The following is an 11,732-nucleotide window of genomic DNA, read 5'->3' as shown; positions in this document are numbered from 1 at the left end:
TTGGACGAGTCCCGCCTACCTGGACTATCTCTGTTATCTGGATTTATCCTAACATTAGCGATCAGCTGGGTTATAAACTCACTAACTAACCCACGGTTTAACCTATGTGTTCAGATGAAAGAGGCGAACTGTCAGCAGAGTGTTTGACAAAAGAAGCAGAAACCATAAAATCAGAAAACTATGAAGAGATTAAAGACAGAGTACAAGTATGTGAGTGTGTGTGTCTGTGTGTGAGTGTCTGTCTGTGTGTGATTATGTGTGAGTGTGTGTGTGTGTGTGTGTGTGTGAGTGTGTGTGTGTATCTGTGAGTGTCTGTCTGTGTGTGATTATGTGTGAGTGTGTGTGTGTGTGTGAGTGTGTCTGTCTGTGTGTGATTATGTGTGTGTGTGTGTGTGTGTGTGAGTGTGTGTGCAGCAGGTGAGTATTAGACGCTCTGACTGAACGCGTCTCTGCGCGGTTGTGTGTCTGTAAAAGAGCTGCTGTGTTAATAAAGTTGCGCCTGTTTGAAGCCGTGACGTTTCTAATCAGATATTAGATGATTGGATGTTTTACACGCAGGTTTGGTTCTGTTCTCTGTTTCACACGTTACAGCTGAAACTCCTGATTTCCACCAAAAAGCGGAGAATGCGGCTCGTCAGAGAAGCGCGAGGACACCAGAGGCTGCTGCTGTCCGCGCGCACAGGTCCGAGGGATCTTCGGGAATGATGACGCCATCTACGCGGAGAACTGATTGGTCCTTAGACGGTTCTGTCACACCTGTTGATGTGAAACGAGTTACGGTGGCGGTAAGACCCGGAGTTTGGCTGAAGTAACCTGGGTGCCCGGAAGCGGGAAACGTGATTTTAACGTGAGTTTCTGAGGACACGACAGGAGGAAGAGGACACCGAGCCTCGCGCTCCCGTTCACGGTAACGGTCCGTGAGCCGGAGCACGCGCAGGCTGTTTGTTCGGCTTGTTTTGGCAGCACGAGCCCTGCGCTGATAATTATACAAACGCGCGTGGGCGGCGTGAGCGCGCGTGCGTGGATGAGAGAGAGAGAGTGAGCGAGCGAGCGAGATAGGGGGCTGGTGGACCGTGAGGACCGCGCGCGCAGAGCTCCTCTCCTCGGCTCGTGCCGACTCCTCTCGCCGCCTCTCTTTGATCTTTTTCGGCCACTTTGTGCGCAGAAGCCCGGGAGCCTGCGCGGAGTGCGCGCGCCCGCAGACAGGTGTGCACGGCGCAGTTACCGGAGCGGTCTATCGTCACGGGCTGTGACATCAGAGCCGCGCGTGGGCGGCGGGCTGCAGTTACCGGAGGAGTTACCGAGGAGTTACTGGAGTGGTGGCGCTCGCGGGGCCGGGATGGTACTCGTGCAACAAGCGGCAGGCTCGCGCGGCGCGGATGCCGTGGCTCCTCGCGCGGGATCCCAGCTGTGCCGGTGAGCGGGTGCTCTCTCTGCGGGGCGCGGGCCGGCCACGAGCCGCCGGATTTACGGACCTGTCCCGAGAACAGCCTCTTCGCGCCTCCTCGCGCTTCTGCGTTTTCCCGTCGCGTGACCACACGGACCCCGGCGCCGGCATGGGCGGGCGCTCCGGCCTGCCCGTCCGCGTGCTGTGGATGCTCCACGCGTTCCTGGACCTCGCGGGCTCCCAGGAGATTTACGCGCCGCACTCCATCCGCGTGGAGGGCGACGTGACGCTGGGGGGCTTTTCCCGGTCCACGCCAGGGGGGTCCCGGGGACGCCGTGCGGGGACATCAAGAAGGAGAACGGCATCCACCGCCTGGAGGCCATGATGTACGCGCTGGACCAGATCAACGGCGACGACGAGCTGCTGCCCAACGTCACGCTGGGCGCGCGGATCCTGGACACCTGCTCGCGGGACACGTACGCGCTGGAGCAGTCGCTGACGTTCGTGCAGGCGCTCATCCAGAAGGACACGTCGGACGTGAGGTGCACCAACGGGGAACCTCCGGTGTTCGTGAAGCCCGAGAAGGTGGTGGGGGTCATCGGGGCCTCGGCCAGCTCCGTGTCCATCATGGTGGCCAATATCCTGCGCCTGTTCCAGGTACGAGTCAGTGTCACACCTGCCCGCCCAACGCAGAGACGCACACACACAGACACGCACACACCTCCCTCATAAACCCACAGTGTGAGTGTGTCAGAGTCTAATGACTCCTGCAGACAGAAGAACACGTTTCTGCAGGTGAGGCTGTGCGCGAGTGCGTGTGTGTGTGCTGGTTTCTGGATCCTGTTGCTGATGCAGGTTCAGATTCTGGTCGTGTTCCTCGGCCTGATGGAAATCTTTAGTGTGTTTGTGTTTCAGGTTTATCTCCTGCTGCACACTCGCTGTGTGTGTGTGCGTGTGCGTGTGTGTGTGTGTTGGGTTTTGAAACAGAGGTGATCGGATCACTGAGCTCCCTCTGGGGAGGGTTTTGATTGAATCACGTGCTAAATAAGAAAGACTTTTAAAGTTTTTGTCATGAAAGAGTTTTTGGTGTTCAAAAAGGTGAAATATGTGTAAGAAGAGCTAGAGACTGACAAATCCAGGGGACAAACCACAGAAACGTTCAGTGCATGAAAAACCACATCCTGACCTTTGTTTTCCTCCCCAGCACAGGCTGAGGGGGGCTGTGGTCATCACGGGGTTATCCTTGTTTCTCTAACCCAGATCATCTGGTTTTACTGCCACGCTAACTCTGACCCCCTGTGTTTGAATTCTCTCACTGCCCTAACCTGAGAGGGGTATCGGGGGTCTGGTGGTGCCTTCAGCTGGCTGTGATCCCCGCGTTCGGATGGCGTGGTCGGTCAGGTCGGTAGCAGAAGCCCCGCAGGTGAAAGGGAAACGGACGAGCAGCTGTTAGAAGGAAAAGGTCAACGAGGCTGTAAGAAAAACACCAGCGAAGAAGAAGTGCCTGGCGTTTGAAGCAGATGTGACAGAAGCTGACAGCTGTGCCAGGTCTGAATGTGTCGCAGTGGGTTCAGTGATTTCTGACTGGATGAGCTGAGGTGCTTTAAATGGAGGATTTTTCTGAAAACACCTGGTGTGTCCGTGTTTGCTGAAGGGATGAGAGGCGAGGGGCAGCTAGCGGACGTGCAGAGATTTAATGAGGAGGGTTTTTGGATTGTGAGGATGGAGTTGAGCTCAGATCAGTGTGAGCTGATGAGAGAGGGAGGGCTGTTGTACAAACCACCGTCTCCATCGAGCGCTGCTCAGACGCTCTGCTTGTATTTCCAGGTGTTTCACTTTAAGCCCGCCTCTCTTTTTCTGCTCGTGATGTGTTAGAGGTCCTCAGGACCATCGACGTTCCTCCTTAAAGACGATGCAAATCCACTTCACGCTGCTGTGTGTGTCACTGTGTTACTGCTGCTATAATCTGTGTGACTGTATGTGATTCAGCTCACAGCAACACCGAGCTGCATGAATTCATCCAAACTTCAGCTTGTAGTTCCATCCTGTAGTTTAAATGCTTAAAGACTTTTTTACTCCTGAAAGTCTGAGCCGAGGATTGTCCTGCTGATCCGCCTGCATCTCCCTGCCCTTCACACCGATTGGTCTGTGTATGTGTGATGTCACCATGTGACCACCTTCTATCCGTATGACTGGATGGAGAAAAAAAGACCCAAGATTTGTTTCCTTCCCATATAGAAAAGAAATAGTAAAAATGTATAAAAGACTTGCATCAGATGTGGCCTACTTCATATAGTGAGTAATATAAGGCTTATATGATTTACTCATGAAAGCGGCCACTTTCTCATTACTTTCATATATTGTTTTAGTAAGTATCCAAAACATACAAGTTTCATTTATATAATTTTTCAAGGGATCTTATATCTGTTTTCACTCTTGTATGCTTTTCATACAAGTTTCACACAAGACAGATACAAACTTTATAAGATTTATATATATATATATCTTTTCCATATGGGTTCAGCTGTTTCTTAATGTTTCTTTTCCAGCTGACATCTTTGTAACATCAGACTATGTTTTGGTCTCCTCGCTCACTTTCTCTTGCTAAACAGCCCTTTAGTTTCAGTTCAGATTCAGTTTTATTTGTCATATGCAAGTTAGCACAGGGTCAACATTGCAATGAAATGTATTTGATGAGCAGAAGACAGTCACTTAGCAGTACAGTAAAAAATATAGTAAAAGAGCAAAATATTTATAAAAAATAGTTTATAAAAAATAGTTTAAAAAAGTTAACAGACTAAATATATATATAAATATATATAATATATATATATATTTATATATGTGTGTGTGTGTGTGTGTGTGTGTGCATATATATATATATATATATATATATATATATATGCACACACACACACACATATATATATATATATATATGTGTGTGTGTGTGTGTGTGTGTACACACTTGTGAAGAGATAAGGAAATCGTTACAGTAATGTGACCGTTGACATGTATTTGGGGGGAGGCAAATGGGATATTGCACATGAGTTAGCTGATGCTAAAGCTAAAGAGTTAGCATAAATGTTAACCTGGCTGGTGCACACGATGATGTTAGCTGATAGCCACAAACCCAGCCTAGCACCAAGCTAGTGTGCTCCTAGTGCCAGATAAACCCGTATAATTGGAGGGTTGTGTCAGGAAGAGCAGCAAATGAAACGAGAGGCCATCTTTCCTCTTGAGCTGGTCTGTCCTGGAGGTCAGCTGAGTTACGAGGTGAAGCACCGTTAGTTGTGTTTGTTGTGTAGCGCTAACCTGTTTTAAGCTGTTTACTCATCAACTCTGAATCCTTTTCTGTAATCTGGCTCATTTGATCTTCTTGATTTTTCTGTTTGAGCCAAGCCAAAGTTGCAGGTTTGAAACCTGCCCCGGACTGCGGTCCAGATCAAACAGCTGATCTGATGATGTGTTTATGACATCTATTGTTTCTTTTAGTTGTTGTGAGTGTAAATTTACTGGTGAGTAGGTTGATGGTTCGGTCACGCCGAAGAGCACGACTAGGAACAATTGGCGGTCGGTCGATGGTCATTTTTTCTGCTGGCGACCGACTGCAAGTAGTTACAGCAACTAACTTCACCCAGAGGTTGTGAGAGATTCAGCCTCCGGGTGAATGCTTTCAGTCACACGGTGACTGCACAGGTCACCTGACGCGAGGCAACCTGTCTCCAAACAGTCGCGGTCTGACTCAGACTGACTGCAGCTGCTCTGACTGGTTGGAGAAGAGTTGCAAATAACCACAGTTTGATTATTGAATGCAGACACGTGTCCTCAATGACTGTGAGCGGTCACACACCTGGTCTTTGAAGCAACCATTTTAATTGTGGCTGAGCTGTGCTCTCCAGCCGTTAGCGTTAGCAAAGTTGGTGCAAGCAGGGAGAAACCTCGGCGCCATGATGGCGAACAACAAATCAGGTTCAAAGTTTTGTGCCCAGACTCAGCAGCTCGCACTCAGGTTGCACCTCGGGAACATCTGTTAGGTATCTGTCAGTCTGGATCTGGAAAGGTCATCATCAGCTCGTGGCGCTGTCTTTAAAGCATGACCTCACCTCAAGCTTTTAAAACATACGAGCGTCCTGTGGGTGTATGGTTATTGTAAACGCCAGTTGATGATGTGGTTTCAGATAGGCTGGTGATGCTTGAATGTGTGGTGCAGGCTGTAAAGGTGGCCTTGTTTGGTTTTTAGTGAAATGGCGATTGGCTGGTTGGTCACCCGTCTGCTGTTGGAGCCTGAGACCGAGCAGAGCACGCAGCAGGAGAGGAGCATGACACCGTGCTGTTTGTGATCAATAACATAAAGTATCGTGTACGTATACACCAGCAAGAGAGTGCAGAATCATATAAAACCTTATATGATGAATAGTAAGCTGTTATAATAACTGTGCTGTGTTGGTGCTGTGCAGCTCCACGAGCCGTGGACGGACGGCTTCTAACACGCTGATGTAACGCTGCTTTGTTGGGTTTGTAAAGCTTTGAGCCTTTTTCATACGTTGTTCGGTCTTTAAGGTGCTTTAAGGACGTGAACGCTGACGTGCTGTTCATGCCACACGCCGTCTCATGATCCACCAAGCTCTCACTTCTGTTGATAATATCGATCACAGAGTCTGCTATCGCAGTGAAACTGGGCCCGCTGTTATGTTTTGGCGCGCGTTGGATGTGTTAGCGTTTCTTTGTGAGGCACAGTTTCACAGCTTAGTAACTTCTGTAAGCTTTTCAGAGCTTTGGCTCTCAGGCCGGCCAAACCTCCACCAGTTGAAAACAGATTTTGAAAAGAACTTAATGGGCCCGAGCTCAGGATGTTTTTAATAACAGACGCTGAAAAGCTGATTCTCAGTGGGAGCACAAAGTGTTTCTTCTATCTCAGACATTTCACAGCACACAGCATGAAAAATGTTTTTTTGGGAGACACTAAAAAACTGGCTCGACCTCAAGTTTGGAGTCATATGAAGATACATATGAACAGAAATGCTTTTTAGTTTTTCAGTTAAATGTTGCTCAAGGAAAATATTTGAGCAGTTTAAGAGGAATCAAATGAATTTAAACCATTAACGTCTCTTTTGTCAGGGACACATTTCTGCAGCTTTAGCTGAGGGTAAATGAGTCAGACAGAGGAGGGACGGTCGGTGAGCGACCGTGACCCTCGATGCAGTCGAACGGGAGGGTAATTATTTTCCCTGTGATGGAAAAGTCATCTGTTCCACAGCTGTTTTCACTTCATTAAACCCCTGATGTTCCTAAATGGCCTAGTTGGCACCAGAGTCACATCACAAACACATTAAGGCCCCGCTCCCTGGACTGCTGCCCCCCTTTGGTGGCTCGGAGGTCACAGCAGAGCCAGAAACAGACTTTTGCAGAACATGTAGGACAGTGTGTTCTGCTTCTGCAAAGTCCTCATTAACATATTTATACAAAGACGGCAGCAGAGGGAAAACTGTCCTCGCTAAAGTTCATTTTGGGGGCTATCTGATGGGCGGAGACAAACGCCATCACGTGACAGCAACAAGACGTCAAACCAAACCTGAGCGGAGTTGATCCGCCCACAGCAGGTCAGTCGTGATCTGTTCAGAGAGACGCCTATGATTACCATTTGCACGTCCCCGTGCATTCAGCACTGGTGCCAAATGCAGTGATGTCATTGGTCAGGTCTTTGTATGTATTCACGTGTGAATAAGGCTACGTCCACACGTACATGGGTATTTTTGAAATCCCAGCTTCTTCTATGCATTTGGGTCTTTCGTCCACACGTAAACGCCGTTGTGGATCACTGAAAACGGAGATGTTTAAAAACTGGGCGGACATTTTTGAAAACTCAGTTTTTGTGTTTACGTGCAGACGAGGAAAACTGAGATTTAGTCACTCAACGTCAAAGGTGTGCACCACGTCATTGTTTACATGAGATGATTTCTACAGAGGCAGATAGACACTGTTGCTGTTAATCGTACTATCTGCAGTTTTTACACACTTACGTAGACACGCCGTTACTGTCAGACTGCTTCTATGCGCCATCTTTGTTTACTCTTTCCCTCCCTAGCTTTTAGATCTCTGATTGGCCAACATTTCTACATGTTTACGATTATATCGCCCCCCCATTGCTTCGGCATGTTCTCGGCAGCGTTTGACTTTGTTTCTTTTTAAACAAAAATGGAAAATCTCAGTTTACGTGTACATGTGGATGTAGCTTAAATCGAGCTTGATTCGCAATAAAAAAATATTTTAAGTCACAAATTATATGCGTCGGGTGTGTGTCCGGCTTCTATGCCTAGAACAAAGCACCAGCTTTGAGCGCTAGCTTTGAGCGTTAGCTTTGAGCGCTAGCTTTGAGCGCGGGAGTAGAAGAGCAGTGTGAACCAGTCCATCTACAAACTGAGACTTCTGTCAGGCAGATAACCCAAAAAGCTTTGTGATGGAGTTTACATTAGTCACAATGACGATGTTATCTGATTACTGAATTTGGTGCAGTAATATCTTTGGAGAAAAAATGTAGTGTGATTACAGGTCACACCCAGTCCTGGCAGCTAACAGCTTACACCTCCTGAAGGTGCTGTGAGGCGGGCAGCTGTGGCTCAGGGTGGGTGGTGTAATCCCGGCCACGTGTTGTTTGTTCTCAGTCTGTGATGAGAGCGCTGCACAGTATAGCGCGTCTGGTATTTGGGAGGTTTTCACTCAGATTAGCAAAGAAACGGCTAAAGTGAAGCTAATGAGGCGTTTTATCAGTGAAGCCAAGAACACAGAGGTGAGGTTAGTCCTGCTGTGTTAATGCTGTGGTTCAGCTCGTGTGTGTATAATATTCACACAGAAGGTTAAAGTCTTATTAACATTTAGTTTTTTATATTAAATCAGCAGATAAAGAGATCTCCCAGCCTCTGACATCCGTCCATGGTCCATGTGCGTGTGTGTCTCCAATCGTCGTGTACGTGAACACGTAACGCTCTTTTAACGGAGGAAGTCGTGTTCTTCTTCTCTCGATGTTTTCCTGCGATAAGCCCGTTCGCCGCATTAACTCTGACACGTGTGCTGGAGCTGGAATACAATGCATGAAGCTAATGAGCTGTAGCCTACATCCCTCCCATTAACTCCCATTATCAGCACTGCTGGGACAAACAACACATATTTATCTTTTGAAAGCATCGAAGCCACCTACCAGAACAATTATCGGACACATATGGAGGGTGAGGGATGACGCCCAATTAGACAAATTGGCTTGTTTTTATTAGCGGGTTCAGTTTCACTCAAATTTATGGCTAACGAGGGAGTAGAGTCCGTAATGTGCAGTGACAGAGGGACTTAACGAGCCCGTGCCTTCGCTGCACCTGTGCTGACTCCACCATCGTCACGGCCAGATGAAGCAGCCGAGAGGACGGCGAGGAAGAAGGAAGGAAGCCAAACACAAGGAAGGGAACCAAATGTCACAGTGAAACATGCGAGTCGGGCTTTTGTCAAGCATAACATTTAAAGACATTCCTACAAAAATCATCAGAAGTAAATATGAATAAAAGCCTGTTCACAGTTATGTGTTTAGTGCCATGAAAGCACCGGACGACAACACACGATGTTAAACCAGAGCCTCGATGCTTCATGTCACCATCACTTATTCACTGAAGACCAGACCTCCAACGATGATGTCATATTTAAAACTACGTCTTGTGTTTTTGTAACAGGAAGCTATGGGGACAGTATCGCCTCGTCTGTGCTCAATACCAACAAAGAAGAAAGTAGCGCGATTGGTGCTGTGCCAGAAACTGACTGCTCGTATTTAAACTGCTGTAAATAACTTGTTGGTCTATAGTATGTGAAATGTCAAATGTATCCCTCATGAATGATGTCGAGTCATCTTGAGCCACAAACATTCAGTTTGTGGCAGCGACTTTTATTTATCCAGTAAAATGTGTGTCAGAGTCATGTGGCCCAGAGGGCAGCAGGCAAATACAACAAATATCACAACAGTTCTGTCAAAGTATTAAAGGATGGGTTATAATGTAAGTACAATAACACAGAGTTACAAAGATACTTGAAAACAGGTCATTTTAACATGTTATATATAACCGCCTGTTCACTAAAGTCTGTTTACCAACATGAGTTCAGACGTCACACATAAAAACACACCGAGTAACAACAACAGCAAAGCGGGAGGACGGAAGAAATGAATGGAAACTGAGATTTTATAAAAATGTGAAAGAATTGCACAGAAATCAAACAAACTCTATGCAGACTCTGCAAAGTTGAGCTTTCTCTCCACGACTGCTCGACCGCAGTGCACGAGCGTTTAAACGCCGCCTCCCTGGAGCTGTGACGTCGCCTCTGATGGGTTTGTTTTACAGAGTTGCTGCGTCGCGTTGATACCATGTTTGTGTTTACAGTAAACAGGAGCAGCTCCACTGTTTCCTAAGGTGTTTTTGCTCACATTAATATGATGTCAGGTAGTTATTCTGTGGGTTGGAGCGTATCAATAACTAATTATGTATATAATCAGTTAAACAGGATAATTGGTATTGAACACCGCACCATCTGAGAAACTATGACATGTAACCACATCTGGGATTAGTAACAGTCTTTTCTGATCGTGTTCAGTTTTATTAGTATTAAAGGTGCATCGATGAGTCTGTCCTGTAAAGAGGCTCATGCTGCTCGCACATGGCTGAAGTCATGAACATCTGTATCATCAGCATCTGGGAACAACAGAGCTGAGAGCGAGCCTTCCTCCAGGCTGAATCCAGAATCATCTTAAACTTTGGGAACTCGTTGTTTTGGACTGGAAAATAAAATATTTTTGATTTGATTTGAAGCTTTATCTGAACGTCTGGCTGTGGCACACATTTAGTGTCTCTGTAATTATTATCATTGTTATTATTATTATTATTATTATAGATATTTTATTTTATGTGGCACTATCCACGTTCTGACCTCATCAGAGCTCGAAGCCGATGAGTTTGTGCGCTTTAAGAACTGCTGCTGCATCATGCTGGAAAACGCACAGACGGTTTGGTCAGTCCTTAAAACGCTGGTGAAGCAGAAGCTGTCTGCGATTGGCTCTGCTGTCCTCAGGCCCAGCCCCTGATGTCCAGTAGTTATGAAGAAGAAGATCATCGACACTTTAAATATCGACTCTTTGCAGATATTTCATTTATTTGCCAAAAAGCTCTTTGAAGCTGCTGATGGTGGTTTCACTGTATCAGAAACGAGCAAATAGCTGCCATCGTGTCACCGTTTTCATCATCACCATCTCAGTGTTTTTTAAAACTGCAAGCTGTGCTCTCACTGGCTAACGACTCGCCAGTGACATAGTCTTCTTTTCTGACGCTGAAATTTCTGCTACAATGTTTCCTTCCAGTCGGAGGTAGTTGAAGGAAAGTAAAAACTGTTGATTGGATGAGAACAAACTGGGGCCAGTGCAAGCCCTTTTAGCCACGCCCCTTTACCTACATGACAGGAAGTCAGCGATGCAGACCTTTCAGTGAGAGAAATCGGCACACACACAGGAGCGACTAAATAAATGCAGTTCTCGGAGTTTCTGATTGATGTATTCCCGCCTTTGTTTTTACATTCGGTGTTTCCCTCCTGATTCCATCAGACGTTACATTTCCTGCAGCCATAAATCAGCTTCACTCCTTTAACATGTGTGTCGACTGTATATCTAACAGCAGAGTAAACAGGCAGCCCTTTAGCTTGTACCAAAACATAATTTAACACCAGAGCGCGCTGGAAACTGTTTGTCTGCATGAATGTGGTGATATTTATCATTTTCAGAGAGGTAATCATATGTTTTTTAGCTGATGTGAGTGTCGCCGAGTATTCCTGCTGTAGAGAAAACAGTAATTGTACTGAGTGCCACTCGTCACCGGCTCTGTCAGATCTGAATGAATCACCCGGTGACTCATGTTGTATCATCACGCTGTGAGCTGCGAGTTAAGGACCTCGGCTCAGAATGAAGCCGCACAGATAGGAGAGGAGGAGGGCTTAGCGCCCAGGTTCAGGAGGAGACTTTGAACTGCTCGACATGGACGAGCGCCATTCAAAGCCAAAGAAATGCCGTCGCTCGGCCCGTTTCCTCCTGTGCTAGTATGTGACCGGGTCAGACGTGCACTCATTATGCTGTGGAGCATTAACATAACGCTGTGGCTGCCGTGTAGCGCCATCCTCACAGACAGAGAACGTCCAAGTATCTTTAAAATCCATGAAAAACATTTTACAGAGCGAACTGTAAAAGAAACTATTAACAGCATTAAATTAGAGGAAAACTGGAAGATGACACTGAAAGGACTTTTAACATGTGACCACAGTCAATGCTCTT

At 46.8% G+C, this 11,732-nt stretch overlaps 1 protein-coding gene across 1 annotated transcript in view; it reads left to right on the top strand.

Annotated features, from left to right (window-relative positions):
• The first annotated feature begins 576 nt into the window (after positions 1 to 576).
• The window catches only part of grm7 (glutamate metabotropic receptor 7), a 165,660-nt gene continuing 154,504 nt past the window's right edge, over positions 577 to 11,732 (top strand). Inside the window, 2 exon segments of the mRNA XM_005462578.4 lie at positions 577 to 1,671; positions 1,674 to 2,044. Of these exon segments, the coding sequence (XP_005462635.2) occupies positions 1,380 to 1,671; positions 1,674 to 2,044 (663 nt within the window). The 5' untranslated portion in view covers positions 577 to 1,379.

This window comes from Oreochromis niloticus, linkage group LG5, assembly GCF_001858045.2.
Source record: "Oreochromis niloticus isolate F11D_XX linkage group LG5, O_niloticus_UMD_NMBU, whole genome shotgun sequence".
NCBI classification, from domain to species: domain Eukaryota; kingdom Metazoa; phylum Chordata; class Actinopteri; order Cichliformes; family Cichlidae; genus Oreochromis; species Oreochromis niloticus.
This window is presented reverse-complemented; position numbering and strand designations above follow the sequence as displayed.